Source organism: Drosophila willistoni, chromosome 3R (genome assembly GCF_018902025.1).
Source record: "Drosophila willistoni isolate 14030-0811.24 chromosome 3R, UCI_dwil_1.1, whole genome shotgun sequence".
Classification (NCBI taxonomy): domain Eukaryota; kingdom Metazoa; phylum Arthropoda; class Insecta; order Diptera; family Drosophilidae; genus Drosophila; species Drosophila willistoni.
In genome coordinates, this window is record NC_061086.1 from 27,570,633 (window position 1) to 27,595,689 (window position 25,057).

Consider the following 25,057-nt stretch of genomic DNA (forward strand, 5'->3'; position numbering starts at 1 on the left):
TCGTTTTGTGGTTATATTACACAAAACGCCTCTCCTCTACACGATCTACCCATCTGGCATAGTAAACTACATATGCAAATAAAGCAAGTCAAACAAATGCCAAACTAAATTGCTTGAAATAAAACTTTTTGGCAACTTTAAGCCGCACACACACACACACAAGGAAAGAAGCAGAGAGGCGAGGGGAGGAGCACATAGAAATGAAAATTCTCATACGAATGAGAATGAGAATCACATCACAAGTGAGCAAAACAGATTTGTCACAAAACCACAACAGCCAGTAAATCAGCATAAAAGGCGAGTTGCAAGTCAAAACATTTCAGAAATTATGACCCCGGACCAGCAGCAGCAGAAAAGGGCCAAAGATCGTAGCCGCAAGGGTAGGAAGATGACGCGGGGGGTACGCGGTCACAATGAGGATGTGGACAGAGAGCTTGGAGAGCGTGTGGGTTAGCGATAATTGCCATTGTGGTGAATGGACAGCGAAGCTTGCCAAAAAACAAAAATCATCCAAAAACTTACATACATACATACAACCACTGAGAGTCGAGAGTTGAATTTCATAAATGCAATAATTGCTCTGGCCTGCGATGTTGGGTTGTGTGTATCTTGTGTGTATCTACATGCATTGTATGTGTATGTGTGCTTGTATGAATGCATGCACAAAAGATGCAAATCAGTCAGACAACAGGACACACATGACCGAAAGAATGACGGTACAGAGTAGCGGCACAGAGGTTCACTTCACGTCTTCTGCTGACCCTCGCACATTGGGGCGATTATGTGGCCAAAATGCGGTACAGACAGCTTAGAAATATCTTAAGGCCGTGAACTGCTTATGCCTGGTCTAATAAGTATTTAATTAGCACTTCGAACAAAACAAAAGACGTCTTATAGCCATTGTCCATTGATTTTATCTTAATACCTTTCAGGCCATTGTATTGCAGTTTAAATGGAAAATTTGCGTGAGTGTTCAAGTCAAGATTAGAACTTTTCCGCCTGCTGCTGCTTAAATTCATGAAAGGGCAATAACCAAAAATCTTCTTGCCCTATGTTGATGCAGATGATGCGGTAAATGTTGATTCGGCTCAAATTAAGATCCTGCTAATTGAAGATGATATCGATTCACATATTGCAACCACTGTGCTTCAGTTTCATTGCTGTACTGTGCCATACTGGAAGCATAAATAAGTTGTCTGCTGTTGCCTCAGGCCAATCTTCACTCCAGCTGAAGCAGCAGCAACTGCATTTCTAGCAGTTCGCCCAATCTAACGAGGCCGTATTCATTACAACCATGAGTGAGTGAGTGAGTGAGTGAGTGAGTGTGTGAGTGAATGGATGGCTGAATGGATGAATGAGAGGAAAAGAGCTGGTTGCATGCATTTCTGCTCTCCCATGTTGTACTTGAGGATGCATTGTAAGTCATCCAAATTTGGATGGTGAGGCACAAGAGCATAACAAACAGCTTGTTGTTGCTGCTACTGCCTTTGCCGTTGCTGTTGCTGCTGGGTTCACTTGAGCAGACAGTAGAGCAGCCACTGACACTTCCGTTTAGGCTTTGTTTTTTGCATCTTTTTTCGGATGACTTTTGGTATGGTTTGGCTTGGTAGCTGTGTGGGTGGATTGCTGTTGGTTGGTTGTCTGCTTGGTTAGTTGGTTGGTTGCCCATGTGGCAAAAACAAAGCAATTACAAGCTTTAACTTAAAGCACATTTACTTCTTTATGTGTTTATATGCATTATGTGTGTGTGTGTGTTTGTGTGCATTATTCATGTCTTTATTTATGGCTGACCAGTTTGATGCTTATTAAATAGTTGCATTTGCCCAAAATTTATATCCAAGACAAATACTAAAAGTTTTAAGCAATAATTTTTCTTACTTTGCATACAATTTGCAAGCATTTGACTTTTGTATTCAAATTTATTTATGTGAAATGGCAACAAATTTTATAAAATAATATATTTTTCTCCTAGCTACCTAGCTATTTTTCATGTGGCTTAAACTAAAGTCAAGATGGTATGTGTAGTTGTTGTTTTTCCAATGTGATATCCAGCTAACCATATTTTCTTGGAAAAACAAACACAAAAGGAAAATGTAGTGAAAAGCCTGCCTGGTTGCCTCCATTATTGGAGTGCAAGTGACAGGGCGTGTCATTTGTACTACACACACACACACACACACAAAAGAGAAGACCTACATGAGTGCCTGTTTGTGTGTGTGGGTGTGTGTGTTGGTGGAGGGTTTCTTGCTACTTAAACTTCAGCAAAATGTTCTGTCATTTTGACAACTACATTCACATACATAGTTTGCTTTTGCTATGTAACACGGGTAAAACAATGAGGGTAAAACGATGATAAAGAAAGAAAAGAAAAACCATCAAACAAGTATTAAGCGACGTGAGTGCAAAAGAAAAGAAAATCAAACTTGTGGTGAAAACTAAGAAAATTGCTCAAGAAATGCGGTTGAGTTGATCTAGCTTGTTGACATGTTCACACACACTTACACACACACATGAGATGCCACACTTGCAATCAAAAAACAAAAAAAAAACTTTTGCATTTCAGTTGACAAAAATTGCCATTTAAAGCCATTTTCATTACATTGTCCAAAACAGTAGCATCCACCTGACCACCAAACGGCATTTCCCGACAACAATGCATACAGATACATATATATATATATATATATACATACACACATACATATATACATTTGTACATTTATTTTCAATGTTGCCTCAGCCATAAGTTGAGCAAATGAAAAAAATGAAAAAAACATTGTATGTTGTTCAAAAGGATTGCATTGGTACGTGCGTTTGCAACAAATTGCTGCATAAACGCAAAGGCACACACACACACACACACACACAAACACACACCAATCTCAATCATGCCACGCCCAATGCTACACCCTACTCAGCTCATGCAAAAGTAAACGATTTTTAAATGCAATTTCACAAATGGTCAGCTTCGGGTCTCGCTTGGTCACCTCACAAAGTTGTCAAAAAATTATATATACCTATATATATCAAGATCAAATTTTAATGTGTTCGCCCCAGCCAACATGAAATTTTTAAAAGCATTTTGATTTGCCAGCCTGGACGATTTGCAAGGCTTATGAAATTGCGTTTGAAATATTTATGAAAATAAAATAGGTAAAAAAAAAGGAGGGCAGACTAAAAACAAGGGTCACAAGTCCAAAACCATTCAAGATTCTGTCTACTCCAATGGCCAATCGCTTTTCTCTTGAAATCTCAGTCAAAGCTTTCCAAGTATTTATACATACATTCATTTGTATAACTGTATGTGCGTGTATGTTTCACATAACAGACAAAATATTTTACCATTCTTGCATACTTCTGCGGCCTGCATGCCAAAAAGGTGTGTGCGTGTGTATATGAAGAGCAGCTACAAAAAGCAAAAACTGCCAGCAATGGAGCATAATCGCATAGGTATCCAGACTAGGGTGGATCGAATGCGTATTCGTAGAGTTTTTTAGTGCCATAAAAACACTGAAATCGAATGGAGAATCTACTGTGAAGAGATTGCCTTCGATGACACAAGACTGGTTTAAAAGTGTAGCAAGACAAATTTCTATAATCGTATCTTTTTTTAATTCTGTAATTTGCCAAAATTGAAATCTAGTGGATGAGTGAATGAATTCCCTATCGCACAATTCAAAAGTATAAACAAAAAGTTTCTTAGTTTCGTTAATATCACAAGAGTAAAGTGATTTTATTTTGTTTATTTTGCTTAAACTGAAATAATCGAATAAACAAAGATATGGAAGCCAGCCTATTGTAAAGACTGCTTATATGGCAATGACTTTGGAATACTCTGGGTTTTTATTTCGTGAAACTTAATCAAAATTTAAGAAATATTTTCATATTAGTCATATAAATTATTCCTAAAAAATATCAGTTAATCAAATGTTCACTTATTTAAAACTTTAAATCGTGTAAAAGATAGTCGTCTAGTGGCATTTCTTTAAGATTTTTCTTTTCTTTAATTGCAACGAATATGCTTGTACCATGCTTTCTCTCTCTCTTCATCTCTTCTCTTTATCTACCCACACTAATACAACCAATAACAACTGGACTACAACTAGCAAAATCTTCACATTTATGTTGCTGTGATTGTAAAACGTAGCATACTTTTGCGCACTGGCGTGCACAAAATGCCAGAAATATTTTTGGCCTCGGGTTTCTGCCTATATATGTATGTATGTATAAGTGTGCGTGTGTGTGTTTGACTTATATGAGTGTTAGCAAAAGATACTCACATACAACAAGCCTGCCAAAAAATGTTACATCTTCCTATTGACTTTTTGCCAGTCTCCCAGATGAGAATGAAGCAACAACAACTACGAAAATTGGTTTGTGTTCATCTACCAAACAATGCAATAAACGTAATTACAATTGTCTGTATATATGACAATGTATACTTGTATGTACGTACAAGTGTGTTACAGAGTCTTGCATGAATTGCCTTAAAAAAATCTTCAATAATTTGAAATCGAAGCTCAGTAAAATTCTTTCATCTTTTGCTATCGAAAATGCATTCATATTTTTTTATTGCTTTGCTGCTTTTTGTAAAGGCATTTTGTTTACACCATTTCTTTTTTTCTCTCTTTTTATTGTTCCCTTGGTCCTGGATATATTCAATCGGTATTTTAAGCACTGATGTGTTCAATCCTTTGTCACAAAAATGTGAACAAATATTTGCAGAATTTTTTCATAATTTGAGAAAATGCAAAAATGGAATTTTTACCCTTGTACAATGTGTTAATATCCTTGTTACAAGGACACATTTATTTTGTATTGATCAGTTATATTGTTTCATGTTGCAGAAAGCTTTATCAATAACAGAAAACTCAATTAAAAGTTTGTGCTGTGAATCATTTTGCCTGTGGATATATCGAAATAATCGTTTTTTTTTACTAAATGGCCAAATAAAATCAAAGTAGATAAAATCTTGCTTAAAAAGGCATCAGTAAGGTATATTCAGGGATATCTTTCAAGTGAATGCCACCAGACCAGCTGTTGCCCGCCAGGGAGAAAGTAGCAAAATGAAAACTATTTTAACATCCCTTTGCTAGTTGTTGCCACTTTTTAGTTGCCATTTTCATCCTCCACTTGCTTAGAGGAAAACACCGCAACGACCAACAAGAACGACATTAACAGAAGAAGTGTTTGCGCTTTTCGAGGCAAACAACTCGCCCCAAAAAACAACCAAACCAAACCAAACCAAACCAAAAAAAAAAGTAAAACGAACTAGGACACAGGAAGTCGCGTTTCGCATCCTGGCACTCGAATTTTGAATTACGACAAGGGGGCATCCTTTTGTCGGCTCGTCGTACTGTCGGCCTGCGTGTTTAGGATCCACTTCCTTTTTGGTGGGTCCAGCCTTCAAAAGGAAAAAAAAAAGTTCGAGGCTAAAGCAACTTGGTGACTGTACATAAATTTCATTCTATTTTATGAGGCGGCCCAGCCAAACATCTTTGAAAACTTTCACACACACTGAAAATCTATGCGCAACTAATGCAATTTTATTTCTCACTTTGCCATTTTTCATTGCAGGTTGCCGTTCTCGTTGCTGTTGCCATTGCCATTGACGTTGCCCAACGCCGCCGCCGGACTTTTTGTGGGCGTAGAGGAGGAAACTGTTTCGGTGAGTTAAGTATGAATTATGTTGTTTTAGCGCCGCTTCTGAGTTTGAAAACTTATTGAAATATGCTTGCATTTTGGGGCCACTACAAAACTTGCGTATGTCCTTTGAAACTTAATTGAAAGTTCGGCCCGGCAAGAGTTTCCTACAATGCAATATGCTTCAAGTGCTTGTGTATGTATGTGTGTATGTTCACCTATATGTGTGTGTGTGTGTGTGTGTGTGTAGTTTAAAAGGAACACCTCACGCTCTATGCCCTACGGCAGTAAATTAGCGACAGTTGTTCTGCCTTTTGAGTACGCCAGGTGAAAGGGTAATGGGAGATGGCAGATGGCAATGGATGAAGAGCGAGTCAAAGAACAGTCTTAACTGAATTTTCCATCGGAAGCGACACCAATGGCGATAGAATGAAATGTTAGAAAATCCTTACTGTGCGTGCAGCAAACACTTTTAACAGAATTTCCCATTCGCTTTCTATGAAAGCGACAATATTGTCTTATAGACTTATAGACTTATATATAGAAAGGTAAAAAATGTCCTTGCTTTTGGAGCATATTCTATACGATTCCTCTAGGTAAACTATGACAAATGTTAGGAAATCTATACACATTTAATGATGATGATTTATATACCATTTCATAGCATATAAATTTAAAAGAGGAAATGAAAATGACAAAATGCAAGTAGAAGTTTAGTAAATGGATAGTATAGAACAATATATGTAGGTCTAGGACTACTAAATTTGCTGATCAGTCAGAATTTGGGCTGTACTCATAGACAACTAAATATATATTTCAACAAAATAGAAATAAGAGATTCAACTTTAGAATTGCCATTTCATTTTGCAAATCTCATTATCTTTTTTAATGCACATGTAACTATTTTTTTCAGATTTCTACGATTGCGTTTCATAGTTACTGAAAAAAAGAAAGATAAGTTAGTTGCATGCTTCACATGTTGCTAAAGTTTCAAAAGCGTCAAAGGCAAAAAGAAAACTCAACGTGCAAAACTGTTGTCAGCCACACAAAAGTCACTTCACATCACTACATACACGCATACACACACACACTTTCAGCTGCCACACACAACTCTCAGAGTTCTCAAAGAATTGTCATATCTACATCTACAGATCTATCTTACACATACTTCTAGAGCGAAATATGTGGAAAAAGAGAGAGAGAGAGGGAGAAGAACTTTTCACGCACAACAAAATTTGTAGAAAACAAGACAGAACACATAAAAAAAAAAATAAGAAAAGATGAAATACTGAAAAAAAGCAAAGAAAGAAAACCAAACGAATGCCAGAAATCTTTTGCAGCTGCTCATAAAAATGTCAGAGGCAACGTCCCCAGCTCTCCTTTCCACCCGATACTATTCCTGTTTCTACTCCTTCAAATGCCCTCTCTTTTTTTTGGATTCCCTTGACTTGCAGTTTGCTTTTGTGAGCAATTTGTTATTCGATTTTTATATGGCCCATGCAAAACTTCCACTTCCAAAATGGCAGACAAGCCAACTGAGGAAGCAACTTGTAAGTGAAGCGGAGCTGAGGCGGCATTGCGGTTTGCTGGATGGCGGGACGGGAGTTACAGTGGCTGCTGTGGCACCACGGAAATGGCTTGAAATTGTCAGCTGCGCAATGATGCACATTAAGTGTCAAGTGTCAGGCGCTGCCAAAAGTTGTTGACAACAACAAGAGAATTCTCCTTCAACTCGTAGCTCGAAGAGACGATGACTAGGTAGGATGGTAGGGCCAGTGCCAGAGCCAGAGCCATAGCCGGAGGTGCCTGGCAAAGGATGTGAATGGAAGACAGTGACGCCGTCTGTCATCGGCAAGATGAGAAATGCACTTCATACTTGTATTATTTATTTATTTTGTTTAACTTTGCAAAGATTTCTCACATCGTTTTTCTATTGAAACGTGCTGCGAGCAGTTTTCTTCATCATTTTTCCCTTTGTGTAAACAAAATTTCTAACACCAGGCATTTGTGGTTATTTGAAGTGGGCGTTAGCCGACACAATAACAGCGAAAACTTTTGGCACCCTGTCGCCATAATCAATATATTTATTTGCGTTTCAATTTCTACATCAAAGTGAGCCAAACAATGGCAGGATTCCAGTCACAGGCAACAAAAAAGGACGCTTCCAATGGTGTTCTCAATTCCCTTGGTTTGAAAACGTGAGCTGCCTCTTTGAATAGGATTGGTAAATGTTGGACGGCTTGGTAGGTGGAAGGAGATAAAATGTCGCAACATATTGGTTAAAGGTTGCACATGTCGCTTGGAATGCAAGTTATCTTGAATTTCTGATTCCATTTTCGATTCCCTTCTTTTGAATAATTGAAATGCAAAAATCAAAAATAATCATTCGAGGAATTGCTGTCGCATTCATCCCTTTTGCCACTCACTTTTTGGGCATGAGTGCATTCAATCGGCAAACTTGTAAAATCAACAAGTCATTGGCAAACAGTTCGCTCCCAGACGATGCTGCAACAGAGCAAATATTTGCTGGCAAAATATTTTGCTTATTTGCATATAAAAATACAAAACGGACAGACAAGTTCGTGGGTAAGCAAACAGTTGATACAGGTGCCGGCAATAGTCGATAACAAACGGAATGAGCGGAACGAGTCCTCAAGTGGTTCAAACAGTTGCAACGGTGGAAAAAAATAACTATATTTAGAACCGGATACGGAAGTCAACTTACCCAGAGGGAGCTGAAAAGCACAACTCTCACATGCGCTGGTAAAGAAAAAGCAACAGCTATATCGAAAAACACGGCAGCACGTTAGAACCGGCAGCTACTGCCAATTGAAACTGTCGAAATTTTATTTGCCCAGCCAGGTGCAGATGACTAAAATAAAAACAAAAATCGGGAGAGAAAAAAAACGACAAACCAACTAAAGACTCTGGAAAGCTGTCAGAAAATGCCAACTGAATAAAAGCAACAGATTGAATTAAGAACCAAAAAAAAAGGGAATAAAAATGAAATCTATTTAAATCCTGCTGAAAGTTTGTTATGTATTTTATATTTTTCTATTTGAAAGGTTTGCCAACATTAAGAGGTTAATTTTCCTTAGGGATTTACGATTTAAATGAAAGTTTTTTAATCGCATCATATTGTCTCTATCATTCTACAGTAGTCTATCTTAATTAAAGCACTATATTTTCCATTTCGTGTTCGTTTGTTTTCTGTATATCTTCATTTGCAGTAACTAATTCAATTTCACTGTGACAGGCGACTAATGGCAGAAGGTTTTTAAATTCAATAACCCAACCCAATCATGGCAACATTTCAACATTTAAAAGTGCCTAAGCCTTACAATGCGCAACTAAAACAACATCAGCAGCAACTACAATAAAACTACAGCATTAAACCGACACATTTAAAGGCCAAACAAAGTTTTGACAATTTAAAAACCGAGTCCAGAGACCGGTGGACCACTGCTGAATGCAACTAAAATGCCAGTTAACTTTTTTGTTTGTGCAGGGTTTTTGCAATTTTTGTGCAAATGATGCCCTCCGGAAGGTGCTGGACACATGGCTCAAAGCGCACCCGGTGGCGACAGCGACCAAAACTGTTTCAGAATGGGGCAACAACAGAACAACCGAAAGACAACATCATGGGACAAGGGAGTCTGTGTCGCGTATCCGCAAAATCAATGTTAAGCTTGTAACGTGCAAAAGTTAATGCCTGCTTCCCTTTTCCCTACCCACTAGACCATGCACAAACCGAAGCAGAGGCAGCAACAACTACAACTACAACTACAATAACTACAAAAAAACATTTCATAGACCACAGAGGAAAGACCCGAATTCGAATCGCAACTAAAAAGCCAAAGCGGAAAATGGCCACAAAACAAAAAAGCCTGAAAATAATCAACGAAACGTAAAAACGTTGCCATATTTAATATGAAATGCAAAAGTGTATGTATGTGTGTGTGTTTGCGTTGAAACAAAGAAAAAACAACAATTTACAATGAAATTATAAATGCAAAAGCGACGCTCAGAAAGCCATGAAAAACCCCAAAACACAAATCGAAAAAAAAGGAGGGCACAACTAACTATGAATAGATATTGCCCATATATGTATGCTACATATGTCCTGGTCCATAAAGGACCATACAACATATATACACATTTGTACACAATATATAGAAAATGTATATATTTGAACGACATTGTTGCCTTACTTGATGTTGTTGTCATTTTTAAGCCAATTTCCGTTCATTTTGACGCTTCCGCTGCCCGCATCGAGCACCGAGTATAGCCCAAAAAACCCAAACATCAAAATCTGTATGCATTTAAAGGATATTTTTCTTCTGCAATGTCATTTTTTTGTTCTATTTTTCTGTCTGCTCTTCTGCGGTTATTGTGGGTCAATGGTTGCTCTTGCTGTTACATGCGTGGTTAGACAATTAAAATCCACACCAATTGTCCTTTTTGTTGAAGGTTTTTGTCTCAATTACAATTGAAATAGTTAAACAATTGATGAAATTTCTTGCATTGATTAGGGTGAAAAATAGTTACCAAAACTTGTGAATTTCAACAATCTTTTATTAAAATATTCTAATTACATTGCAAACTATTTGAGTAAAAGAAACTTAGTGCCTCTTTAAAATTTCAAATTCCAATTGAATTCCATAAAATAGCCAAAACAAAATATGTCTTGTTCTTGGCATTAGCCACAGGCATGGGTATTAGATATTTTCTAATTGATTTGATTCACAATTTAATCGATGGAATTATTGATTGCATATTTTCGTTAGCCAAACCACACGAGCCATGTATTCAGATGGAGTAAATAGAATGAAAGCATAGGAAAATAGTTCATGGCTTTTGAATTTTGTTCAGAGTACTCAAAAAACATTTGACCATATTCTTTCGATCAATAAATCAATATTATATACCTTAGATTTTAAAGAAATATCGATGTATTACAAAACAAAATATACCCTCATATGAAGTAAGCACTTGTAGGGTAAGCAAAAACGTAAATAAGTAACCTAGATACCGAAAACCTATAAATACATTTACATATGTGTGCGTAGAGATATATACAGACATACCGACATATCTATATCTGTTTTGTATATGTACATATATACATATGCGTAGATAAATATAAATAAATGAAATTTATTTTACACGATTGCACATCATGAAATTTGCAAAAATATTCCACCGAGTCTGCTTGGCAAAAAAGAAGCAAAGAGACCGACCCGGCTACAGATTTTCAAGTGGAGATGGCGTTATTTTATTATTTATCGGAATGCCGACTGCATGAGCGAGCATACGATATGGGAAACTAAATTGTTTGGATGCACAAACACCTTCAATATCGACTAACCAGCCACCAGATGGAACGAGTTTTTGGTATGTCAATTCAATTGAGCCAAACCATCGAACGGGGACGCACGGGGGGGAATGCGTTTAAAAAATGTTGACAAACAACAACAGAAGCAGACACTTTCGGGGGGGTGCCTGAAAACCAAAAGCATAGATATTTTGTTTCAATTATGAATTCATTCGTTGTGGTGAATCCATAAACAAAAAGGAATAGAGACAGGGAGAGAGAAAATGAGAGAGAGAGAGTGAGGTAGAAGAACTCAAAGAAAAACAAATTTTTGACTTTGTCATAAACCAAATTAAAAGAAATATTTTTCTAAAAAAAAACATGTTTCTTTTTGGAGTAGATAATTTATTTACCAAAACTCCATCAATTTGATTGTTTTATGGCATCAATAAATATCAATTTTACATTTAGTGCCATAAATAATGTAAGAAAAGTTGAGTATCGTATATACTTTTGGGTAATGGATACGAGTAAATGGCCTTACACACAGATATTGACAATTTTACAAATAGTTGTTCTGCATTGCCTATAGATCAATCCGAATATAAGCCAACTGCACATACATAGCTTTAAGCAAATAGCTAACTATACAGAGAGAGAGGGAGAAAGAAGAGGTGAAAGCGAAAACATAAGGGAACATACATAGTCACTCCGGGCATCAATTCACTGGCCATTTGTTAATATTTCGCGGCTCGTTGTCACCCTGGTCAGTCAGTGGCATGGTTATTGTCAACATGGCCAACGAATTGCATAGTTCGCTGAAAATGTCAAAATGGGACCCACAGGCTAAATGAATGACCAACAAACAAGCCAGCCAACTGGCCTTCCTTTCTGCCAATTGGTAAACAGTTGCCGCCCAGTTTCAGTTTCCCCGGGTTGGGAGTTATAATAACGCGTCACACCCACAACAAACCCCAAAAAGGCCGACTAGCATGCATGGTCCACTTGACATTATGACAACAACGCATCATCGAACTGCAACTGCATTGACAATTCTGTGTCACATTTTGGCGATGCAATTTAATTCTCTGCTTCCAAATGTGCATGTTCTATATATGCTGTAGATGGCGTATATTTGGATCTGCATTCACCTTTACGCTTTCACCTGACCAGGCAACTTTTTAATGAGCTCGATTTCGTATAGTTTTAATTAAAAACTGTGGGCGTGGCAGTAGTACTTGTTTACATTTCACTAGCAAGAATTTCCCCAAGGCCCTTCTCTCTCTCTCTCTTTCTAATACATTGAGAGAAATATGATTACTACTTACACAAAGAATTATCATTTCAAGATCATTAATCAAATAAACATTTAAAAGTTTGTTTTTTGATTATTTCATAGTATTTCTTTTTGTATTTTAGTTTAACATATTAAAGACTTGAAAGTTTTTTGCTAGTGTAAAAAAAGTTTTGCTGCCAGTGGCATAAAAAGGAATTTCATTATTGAGGCAGCTGGCTGAATATCATCTCTCTGATATATACAGCACATACATACATACATATAGAACGATATGGTGAAAGTTGTTGCAATCGTTATTGTTGTTGTTATTGTTGCAAGGGGTCAATATTTGCCTCACACACACACACACAGAGAAGGGGAGATTTATTAGCCCATTTTGGTGGAAAGTTTTTCCCTTAAAACCCAAAGGCAACATCTGCAGGTCACATTGTTATTACACATATGAAGATAATCTATATGTGAGTCTTGTGCAAAGAAAAAAAAAGCAACAAAAAAAAAAAAGATTAATAATGCATAATGAGTTGCAGATGTGAGGTTAAGCTTTATTGAGAAAATTTTCGAAACTTAAATATGTATATGGATGCGGCTTTCTATGTAGGTGAATAACAGGGAAAAGCCAATTGCAAAGCCAAAAACTGTTGCCTACTTTTGAGGGTTCAATGGAAATGAGCACACACACACACACACACACACACACACACACACAAACACACAAAGAGAGAAAGACATGTTAAACAAGCATTATTGCCTTGTATTTCATTTTTATGATGACTTTTGTCTCACTTTTACGCAAATGTTTATTTGGCGTGTTGCAGCAACACAAATAATTGTCATGCAGCATGTTGCATATATTTTGCGTGCGTGTGTGTGTGTGTGTTTGAGTGTATTGCCTTGGCTTTTATTTACGATTATGTGAATTTTGGCGTCTTTATGTGTAAAGCCATATACTACATCTGTTTATGTCTCAGACATCAAAAAAAAAAAAGGAAAATAAAACCACCAAAAATGAGTGAATATATTCAGGAAAACTAATGGCAAAATTCGAGAAGGTATTGAATTTTTCTTTTTTTCCAACCATTTTGCGATTTACGCTGATGGAAAAGTTTAAGCGCTAAAAACTAACATTGATAGTTCTCTTTAACCACTCTCTCTTCTTTTCTCTCCCGTTTCCCATCGTGCGTATCTCGTTTTGGGCAAACGGCAACAGCTGCGCGTACAAGGCAGCCTATATAGCCAGAGGACTAGGACTATATTCATTTCAAGCGACAAATAAAAAACCAACATAGAAAAGGGGGCAAAAAAAGACAAAGCAATATTTAGAAGCACCGAAATGACTATACTCTTGCCTTTTGAATGATTCTCACTTTTGCATAATGATGAGAGAAGGAAATCTCTTCAAAAAATGATTTCTATAGGGACTTTTACTCGATCGTTAGTAACAATCTCAAGCGAAACTTAAAGAGATCTTCCTTATATTCAACGATTACTAGGTTTGTGATTAAATTAAAAAAAAAGAGGCCTTAAATTTTATCTTCAACTATTCTTTTCAACAAGAAAAGGGTTGAATATCATTTTTAAGAGTATATTTTAAACATTTTTCTATAAGACCCTTGCGCTTGTGAATATCGCCGCCGTTTGCGTTGCTTCTGTGTTCATGTGCGCGTAAAGTCCATTAACATGAAAGGCAAACAAACAACTTTTACACAGAACGAACACACTCAAACATACACACATGCAAGAGAGTGAGAGAGAGAGAGAGAGAGAGAGAGAGAGAGGGGGTAGACAACCCATCATATAACCCATCGTCACACTTTCTCACACATACGTTTCACACAAATGCAAAGTTTTGGACACTTCATAGTCAACTAACAAAAAAATGCAACTACATTTTTTCCACTTGCCTTTTTTTTCTTCTTTGTTCTTGTAGTTTGTAATCAGTATTACAGTGCAAATGGTATTTCAAATTTTTATCAACATTTACTTAATATTTAGAAGGCAGACATTTTTTTTAACTTGGATTAAAGATAAACAATTAAAGAATCCAAAAAGTGTAAGAAGTCCTTCAAGTTCGTATACACAAATTGATAATAAACAATTATTCATGGCTTCACGCACACAAACATAGACACACTTACACCTATTTTGAATTGATCAGGCCAATCAAGTAAATCAACAACATGTATACGCCATGTAAGCCCTAAGACCAAACATTTGTACATACATACAAAGTGCGAGCGAGATACAATTGTGGCAATTGTTTTTAGCCTCTTTTATTGAACCGAATGGCATTAACAACAATAACAAAATACAATAACAGCTATCATAAAATCGAACAAATATTTGGCAAAGAGAAATAATTTCTAATAGGCTTTCCTCTTCAATTGAAATCGTACGATTCTATATATATTTATGTTTGTTTCTATGTATGTATGTTTCTATGTATGTATGTGCAATGTTTGTTAAAATTAAATAGAAACCTGTTCGAGGCGGCACACAACTTCAATAAATATTTACATTTGCTTGTGGTTATCTGAAAGTTTTTAATTAAATATACATATATACAGATTTTGCCAACACATATCGCAATAAATCCCCCAATCCATTTTTGTGGCCCCTAAGTTGATTGTTTATCCATTTTACAAAATTTTCAATTTTCCATTACAACATGTTCTTTAAAGCTGCAACATTTTTCCGCAACTTGAAACTTCATTAGTTATGCAAAGCACACAGAGAGAATGCCCAGAAAGTCCAGTCCGAAAGTCCAACCTGAGGGGCAGGCAGATGGGTAGAGAAGCTTCTAATTCCTAATAGCCCAAAGCAAACGAATAGCAAAAATGCAAAAATCTATCCACCCCCCGTACTCCAACAACAAAGACAAGACAAGTAAAAATGGAAACTTGAAAAACAATTCACTCAAGTTTGCTTTGCAACTAAGAAATTAAGCTGTTGTTGTATTAGAAGTGCTGAACTCGGCCAGTGAAGCAAAAGTAGGGAAACATATTTTACATATGACCAGGGTCGTAGCAAGTCGTGACCCTTACACATGTGGTCTCCATAGATTTGCTTTAGAATATAAAGAGGTTCAATCAAAAACAATTACAGATTTATTCTTTTAATCAGATATACAAAAGGATTAAATGCAGATTTTTCTCTCAAAATTATTATCGCATAATCTTTATTTAACTTCCTTTCATGGCAAAGCATTTTATAAGTATCACATATATTATAAACCGGACCTGCACGAGTGTACATGTGAGTGTGCATGTGAGTGTGTGTGTATGTGTATGTCTGTGTGTTTATTTCACACCTCAAGTGTGCTGAAATATGGCAAGAAAAAGAGTGAAAATATGCTTGAACGTGTCACCGATGATGCTGGGCATTCGTGCTTGAAAAGTTTTCTAAACATAACTGCCGACAAGCTCTGTTCCATTCTACTAGATATTTTTGCCCGCACATCTTCAATTCCTGTATCTGCATCCTATGCACACATTGCAAAATTTCCTTGGTTTCCACCTTTTTCATTGTTGTTTGATTCAGTTTTTTTCTTACCCTTTTTCTTCTTCCTTTCGTCATAAGTCTGTCTGTTGTTCTCCCTGTCTATCTGTGTGTGTCTGTTGATGTTGCTGTTCTCATGCCTGAATAAGATATGCATATATGCTCATCATCTATAGTCAGCGATATTGTGTGTTTTCCTATTGACTTACCTACATACATCTCTGATTGAGAATTCAATATACAAGAAGTAGGTTAGAATCACTTTAGGAATTTGTGGTATAGAATATTCTGTAAATTACTAAATGTCCCATATAAATAAATTGCAAGTTTTGCTTAAAGGATTAATCCTTAAACAAACTGTTTCTTTTAAAGACATCTGTCCCCAAAACCACAATTAAAGCTTTCTTGAAAAAATAAGAAAACAAAACAAAAAAAACAAAGTAGAAAGAAAACTTCTCGTCTGTTCTCCATTATGATTATAATCAACTTAATCGACAGCATTCCATTGCCACCCACCAACACTAACAAAATCTGTCACGTCACAAAAGTTTATCTAACTTTGCTTGAACTCATAACCATTTGCCCTATCATCAATATCCAGCAAAGGAACCAAAATCCACGTGCAATGACAACGCACTCCGTTTAATATTGAGTGAAAGCAAATATTTTTATGACCTTGACAAATCAGTTTTTCTGGTTTTTATAATAAGCCAAAGCAAGCCAATACCCAACTCATCCCCCCCACCCCCAATCAAACCTAAATGCGAATCAATCTGAAAATATATTATGTGAAGGTATATATACGTAGAAATGCCATAGTAAAATTCCACAGGGGTTTAGGGTATGAGAGAGAGAAGCTCAAAAAAAAAAAAAGAAGCCGTACAAATTCATACATAGCTTGAATTGATTTTGGTGCGAGTCATGAGGCCATGAGAAAAAAAAAATGTGCTAAGATTATACATATATGTAGGTACGTACATACATAGAAATGTTTTATATATAGCCCTTGACAGGGACCCAGCTTGGAGCATACATTGAACAGAGGGGTAAGTGTAACCGGCTTTGAGTTGAATATACCATCAAAGGTTCTTTATTCGGGTGAAATTCTGGTTTAATGGGATACGCCCCTGTGTCGCTTTCTTGTATCAAGGTATATATATCAAACACACTCATGGGATGGCGACGACAACGACAACAAAAAGCGCAAAATGTCGTTCGCTTTTGTGAGCCATTTTCTGTTTCGACATACGACAACGACACGGCATTTATAAAAATCATACGCACTGTTGTACCAGCAGCACACGGCAACAGCAGCAGCAACACCAGCAGCAGCAGAAGCAGCGGCAATTGCAATGGCAATGGCAATATATTCTTATGACTTGTCAGGCAACGTTACGCATACGTAATGCCATTTTTTTTGCCTTTTTTTGACAAAAACTGTCAGCTCCTTATTGCTGGTGGGGATCATAAAAACTAACTTCAACGGCAAGCTTAGGCCAAAGTCAAAGCCTATCATTAGCCAACATAATCCACTTCTCTTGCTCCGCCCAACAAATCACTTGTGCAGTTGGCTTTGGACGATTGTCAAAGCAAACAAATCAGCAAAACATTGTGAAGTTGACACGAGCCAACTAACTCGCCATAAATCAGTTATCATTTCTTTTTTTCTTCAGCCGATCAATCAGCTTCATTAGTTTGAATAGAGAAAACATAAAAAGAGTATTCTGTATTTGACCATTTGACGTTTATCTGGATAAGACAGGAATTATTTGGAATTATTTACTTGCAATGATTTGGGATCAACATCCAAAAGGGTTCCCTAATTTCATCCGGAGATTGTGATAAAGATTTCACATGTTTCATATTAATGATACGAAAATAAACCATGTGTTGTTGGACTTCAAAGTCAGAGTCAGCATAAAAATTTAGGTGCCAACTAACAAAGACAATGGGAAAACATATAGAAACAAGGCTACGCCCAAAATGTTTTGTCACATTTGCAACTTTTACAAGCTAAACTTCGATGTGGGCGTTGGCTTTGTTGGCACTTGATGGTATTCGAATCAATTGATGGCAGAAAAGTTTACATTTCATTCCAATTTTCAGGTGGCCAATTTAAAAAAGAAACAAGAAAAACAAGAAATAAAACAATCAAAAAGCCAAGGTAAGCCCAAATAAAATGAGGCATTAGTCAGGGCCCCTAACAAATGGTCATATATGTACATATAAATGTGTCACTTGAAACAAGGAAAGATGCTTTTCCAGGCTTTCCCTCATCACTTGGCAACGGCAATGGCAACGAAGAACATTTGAAAACTGTCAATCAGTGACAAAACAAAACAAAACCAAACAACCAACTAATTGGTTGAAATGCACAGTAAAAGGCAAAGAAAGAAGCAAAAAAAAAAAACCCAAAACCCCTCAAAAAAAGAATTGGGGTCTGCCAAAAAGTTTTACGCTTATTACACCAAAGAAAAACAAGAGACACAGGAGACAGAGAGAGAAAACAAAAAATGGTGTTGAGAAATTCATGATTCATTAGCAGAGTCAGAGACAGAGAATTCCGAGCTAGGGATACACCGAGAAGTGGATAACTTTTAACATTCAAGTCTATTGCTGACACCGACACCGACACCGCCAACACCACCGACGAAGCCAAGTTTCGCCTTGGCTAATTTAAATTCTTTTGGCGCCGCCGCCGTCTTATTAGAAGTAGTCGGGCATGACAGCTCCTTAAGCGCCTGAGTGATTGACATCAAAAAGGCCCTCCTTGATTCCTGTGCAATTTTAAAGCAGTCATCCGCAGAAGCAGTGCGCACAGATAATAAGTATATTATAAAACATCTATATATACCTATATATAATGTACATACTATACATTTATATAATTAAAATCATTCATCATTAGCACAAAATGCGCATGAATTGAAATTTGTCTCGTTTGCTTTTTATTCACGGTTTTTTGTTTCTGCCAGCAACCAATACCCAGACGAAAAAAATGACCAGTTGTTCGTCCTGTTGCAAATGCTCGATATAAAAGACCTTCATAAATTCAAAGATAAAAACTTCACATCAAATATATTTTGGAATAAAACATTTTATAGATTGCATTTTTCTAAAACAAACCAAAAAGTTTCGAAAGATTTTTTTCTTATCTGTTTTAAGAATATCAAATTCCTTTTTTACACCTACCACAGGGCATTCCAATGTCGATTTAAGACAAATCATACTTTTCAGTTAAAGTTTCATTTCATTTGAAATGACTGGACTGTTTTGTTAATTGCATGAATGCGGATTTTTTGTTTTGCCAAATGGGTTACATAACGGAAGCTTTCATGCCAAAGCAAAATTAAAGGAATTCTTTAAATGAGAAGCAAAAAATACGACCCAAAAAAAAAGAGCTGCAATTTCCATTATAATTAGTAACAAAAAAAAGAAGCTCATTCTAATATTTTAAAATGGATAAAGCTCTTCTAACTCGTATTTTTCTGACATTTTTTAAGGTATTTTTCAAGTTTTAAAGAATGGATCTTAAACTTTGGCAAATCGTAACTATTTTATAACCCTTTCTGATCATTTAGCTACTTTCAGTTTAGTGTATTCTTTTAATCTAATTGTCCATTTTCTTTACATTTAGTACCATTTTATTTTAAATCCAAGTCTTGTGCAAATGAGATGAGAATATGCCAAAATGTTCTTTTATTCTCTTCCACTGAGTCTACTAACCTTTTTCAACTCCAACACATCCATCGGTTTAAGTAACTCTGCTTTGGTCTGTCTGTCAGTCTGATTGTCGGTCGGACAAATCTCACTAAATGCCAAGACAAAAGTAAATGAAATTGCACTAAATCTACAGGGAATTTTGTTCAACCTTTGGCTTAGAGAGAAGATTGGGTGGAGATTGGTGGGATGGGTTTATTCTTTGTGGGGAGGGGGGAGGTGCTATAATCAAAAAAGGTACGAGAACAGGCCTAGGCCAAAGTGATAAACCGTTTCCACTGACATCGCATATAAATCTGCGACAAAGTTGCGTCTGCCAGACGCACGGACAGCTCCAAATCGTGCAGGATTTGTCACGCCAAATCGTTGGAAATGGTTTTGGCCTTGTTTATGCGCTTCAAGCCAAGCGAATTTTTGCAGAAAACGAAAAACAACAACATCAACAACAACAATAGCTAAAAACTGTTTGTGACTGTGTCGTAAATCTTTGAGTAGCTTATCTACAACAAAACTGTGCGCTTTTCTCTCTTACCATTTTTGTTTCATTTCTTTTTTTTTTTTGTTGTTCTTTTTTGTTTTTAATTCGCTGCGAAATATGCAAACAAGGCAAAGAGGGCTTGCAAAAAACAACAACAACAACAAAATGAACAAATGCAAAGAGAGAAAATGTTAAATGTTTATTTAAAATGAGGCACATGTTTTATTTGGCCAAGTGTAGGAGAAATGGGAATATTATTTATAGCAGAAACTGAGACGATTTACGTCCAACAAAGGCAAAAACAAAAAAACAAAAAACCCCAAGAACGAGACTTGAAAGATGAGTGCAGAAATTAGGCTATCAAAGATCTCAAGAGACAACAAAAAAAAGCTCGAGGTATAGACCAAAATACTTAAATGCCGAAGATTCTATACCCTTCGTGCGACATACACGGCGTATACTTATTTAGTCAACTAAATTAAATTAGAAAACTAAATTGAGTATACTTATTTAGTGAACTAAACTTAATTCGAGAAAACGAGTTAATTTTAAGGTGTTAATTTTACTAAATATCTTTAATTATTAGCTACAATATATGGAGGAGACTTAAATAGATGCTGGCCAAAACGACCATGCCCCCTTTTGGATTGAAGTAATTTATGCATACCCGAGAAAGTATGGAAAATACTCTCCCACAGCTTTCACTTTAGAGTTACTTAGGAAAATTATCTTAAAAAATTAGTTTCTTAAAAGTTTTAGCTGAAAAATTTCTACTAAACAATTATAAGTAATAAACTAAAAATTTGTTAAAGGCATAACTAAAACGTTAAAATATACAAAATAAAGCTAAAAGAGCAAGCTTTCCATCAAAATCAATTTAAGCTTGGATCTTGTAATTGCCTTTTAACATTTTTACAGCCCATATTAAATATATATATAATATTAAGTATTAACGCAGCATTTAATAGACCCATTTATCATAAATGCCACAAAAAAAAAGCCAAGCAAACGCACAATGCCAGACAGAACTGACAACGATAAAACGAAATCAACGATTATGCCTTCACTTTGATAAACGAGATGTCACCGAAAACAAAACACAATGCCATAGATGATCCAAATGAGGTGAAGCCAAGTAAAAGAAGAAAAAAAACCAACATTAGCTCAGTGTGAGCGACTTTAAAATACCCTAAGCTCAGTTGAATTTGTATCTTTCAGATGGTTTTCTAGCTTGTGATCCTATAAGGACTTACCTAAGTACATAAATCATGAAATTCTTACTTGAAAAGATATACAATTTGCTATATCCCAACTTACTTACTCCTCAGACATATATATAGACACATCTTTGATGCTGATTAAGAATATACCTACATATATACTTAATCTTTTGTTTGACTAACCCTTTTTGGCCTTTAAAAAGGACATCATCAAAAGGCATTTAATTTGCAATTGTTTTTCAGTGTTAATTAAACATGATTTTTGTTTCCTTTTCTTTTGGGCAAGAAGAAAGCCAAAATCAAAAATCCAAGTATAGATAATTAAATCAATTTGATTAGAATTTTGTTGCGAAACGCACAAATAATTGCATGTAAATTTATTTAAATGCATATTTACCCGCGTAATTGCTGCAAATTTACGTTTCATTTAATCGCCAGACCAAAAAACAACAACAACAACAAACCAAACATTAAAACAAAAACAACAAAAACTGAAACCAAGAGAGAGAAAGAAAAAAAAAGGACAGGCTGGCAAATGACGGAGGACCATGAAAAAGCACCAAACAGATTAAGTTTAACTCCCCCAACTGACTTTGGGGACTTTATTATTTGGCCATTGAAAAATGCGCCGACTGTCGGGGTACCCAAGTGGATTTTAATTTTTCAAAGTTAAACAGCGAGCGAGGGAAAGACCCTTTTTTTTATGATGATGTCCCAACTCTCTTAATGCTGGAGAATGGTCAGTGTGGACAGTCTGGACTGAACTGGACTCGACTGGACTCGGCTGGATGTTTGTTTAAATGTCGTTGGGATGGATATATTTGCCTATCCCGTCAGCCCCTCTAGGTCCACATCGATGTCGGCTACGTTTTATTGTTTACCTTTTCGACTGTTTGCTGATTGATCCCTTGGGTGGTGCTGGTCCTCCTGGTCCTCCATGAAAGGTGATGGTGAATGGCTGATGGTGAATGAAGGCCATGTCTCCGAGCCACAGTCGCCTTCGCGGCCTGTGTAATTAATTTCGCTTTTGCTTGAATTTGTCCCCATAGCAAAAAGCGAAAAACCATCAAATTGTCACGTAATTATATTTGTGTTAATGATGGCAAAGTCAATTAATATACATATACACATAGAATGAAACAATTTAGATTTTCAGTCGCCTCGTGGACTTTAATTAAAAATGCTTCTTCACTGTATTTTGGCCACAATTTGAATTCATGCTGTGATTTTTAATTTTCATTGAAATTGCTGCAGCTGTCGTCGCCTTTAAGTCATTCAACTGTTCCCTCACTGTTGGTCGGGGCGGGCATCCACGCGACTCAGCGGCCATCATCATCGTCGTCTCGACCATAACCATATTCCAGGAGATGCGACTGATAAACGCCTCGTACTAAATTGTTGGCCCATTAAGTTATATAAGCCTTAAGTGGCTTGTTAATCGCTGAATCAGAAAACAACAACAACAACAACAAACAAAAAACTTGTTGTCTTTTACATTTTTCGATTAACTGCGACAAGCGAACAACCAAAAAAAAAGAAAAAAAATGCAAATTATACGACCTTGCCACTGACAATATGACATCAGCGTAAAGGTAATTGGAGCAAACGATATCGAAAATCATTCAAGTACTTTACAAATGTATTCGAAGAGCGAGAGTTTAATTCGTTGAACAATTTTACACTGTAAAAGCATAAAAACCCCGCTTGACCATCGCCTTAATGAACATTTCTTTCTTTTGGCAAAAATAATAAAAGAACTTCAGTTAAAGATACTTTAACTTGTCTTAATAAATTTAAACATAAGAATCGCTGCTTTGGCTGACGAAACTTGGAATTGTAATTGTCCAAATCGATTGCAAATTCCAAATTTGTGGAGTTCACCTGGTTCAACTAGTCTTGGACAGATACACCGATGCCTGTGTTTACCTGTGTGGACGTGTCCCCACGTGCGGCATATTCATGGCAAATGGGGGGAGGCGCCACAAGGGGGCAGTGAGTCAGTTTGATTGCGATTCCCGTACATACAAAACGATGCATCAGTATGAATTACTACATATTAATGCCATCGAATATAAATTAAATTTCATTACATGACGACGTCAATTAAAAGCATGTAAAACTCAATCGGCAATGACGTTTTTAAAATGCAGCCAGACCCAGAGTCAGACACAGAACCGGAGGAGTCAGCCAACCAAGCAGCCATCCATCGATCCAACTAACAGCAATGGGAGAGACAGACAGGGGCTCAAGTAGACCCGGGGGCAGGGCAGGGGCAGAGGAAGGCGCTTAATGAGTCGGCAAATGGCTGATAAAAATGCACAGAGAATATGAAAATCGTTGGAACTGGCGTTGACATCGTGTTGTTGTGTGACGTGGCGCAAAGTTTTCTCGAAAGTGACAGGAAACATTGATAAAAGTGGCAACTGACTGACTTTTTTTTTTTGTTGTATTCTTTCTTTTTATTTTTGACTTAATGATGATGATTTGCCCTCAAAAGCATTTAAGATTATTTATGCTGGGCAATTGCTTATCTGTATCTCACTTTGCCTCGATGCATCCATTTGCCATTTTAAATTTGCCAGCATTTCACAAATAGTTCAAAGATAAAGTTTTTTAATTAAACAAAAAAAAAAAAAAAACAACAATAATAAATTAAAAATCTAATTAAAAGTTAAAAACAGAATTGTTGTTAATTTTCCCCAGGTTCCGTTTTCTTCGTCCTTTGTTATTGTGCTGCTTCTTTTGTTTTTTTGTATAATTTTTTTTTTCTTTTTTTCTGTTATTTTACAGTAAAAATCATTTAAGCCAAAAGCCCTTAACAATTATGACTTTCCTTTTGCGCCAAGTAAATGAAACTTAAAAGTAAAACTCGCTCTGCCATTGACGTGCGCTCACTGGGCTTTGTTATAAGCCGTCGACAGTTTTGTATGGCCTCCCGTTTCATTCCAATTGCATGCCCCCGCCGCATCCCCCCCGCCCCTTTTAGCCCTTTTACCGTGTTTGAGGCTCCTTCTTATGACAGGCACGGGAAACAGCGTTGGCAATGACGATGACGACGACGATGACGACGATGCAGGCTGGCAGATTGGCGGCAGGCAAGCAGTTAGGATGGATGGAAAGACGTTGCGCCACTTCAGCTTCGGCTTTGGCTTTGCTTCATTTTCAGTTTTACTTTTCAAGTTTTTTAATTCTTTGAATCTTAATGACTTCTCGTAATAAGTTTTCATTTCTCATAATTTCTTAGGTTAATAGAATCTTTTGCTGCAACTGCCAAGCATGTAGAGCAACTGTAAATGCAACTACTTGCACAGTGGTGTGAAAACAATCACTACATTGAGCATTCATTCATTGAATGGCAAGTAAGATGAGATTAAAAATCTACAGATTTTTAACTAGCTTAATTAATCTTTTAAGTTCCATACCAATACATCTAGTATTTATATTAGTTTTTCAATCCACTGTAAGTTCAGCTCAGTAAAAACTTTCGCTTTGGGAAAACTATAATTATGAAGTTGATACAAAGTCAGTCAGTCAGCAGCTCGTGCAGCAACTGAGAACTGTCAGGCAAAAACGCGGACGACAATAATGACTATGAGTCTGAACAGGCAGAGAGATGAAGGCGAAACCTTCCTCCCTCCTTCCTCCATCCTCCCTCTGAACCATTCTTGGTCGTACAAATTTCTAACACTGAATGCTGTAGCTATCACAGAGGAAGCACTAGAATTATATAAAAGTCCGACTACATAAAGCGCAGCAGGACCACAGTTGACATTTATGCGAGCTGTGCGACGACGACGACGACGATGGCCACATTGGACTTTAAGTAAATGTTACAAAAACGTTCAAGACGCATCTACCGGACAGATGAGGGGGAGGTTGAAGCGTAAAGC

At 36.6% G+C, this 25,057-nt stretch overlaps 1 protein-coding gene across 1 annotated transcript in view; it reads left to right on the forward strand.

Moving 5' to 3' along the window:
* Nucleotides 1-328: 328 nt before the first annotated feature.
* Nucleotides 329-25,057, forward strand: part of LOC6646929 (flocculation protein FLO11) — a 43,061-nt gene continuing 18,332 nt past the window's right edge. Inside the window, exon 1 of the mRNA XM_002069616.3 lies at nucleotides 329-449. Coding sequence (XP_002069652.2) covers nucleotides 329-449 — 121 coding nt within the window. The remainder of the gene's footprint in view (nucleotides 450-25,057) is intronic.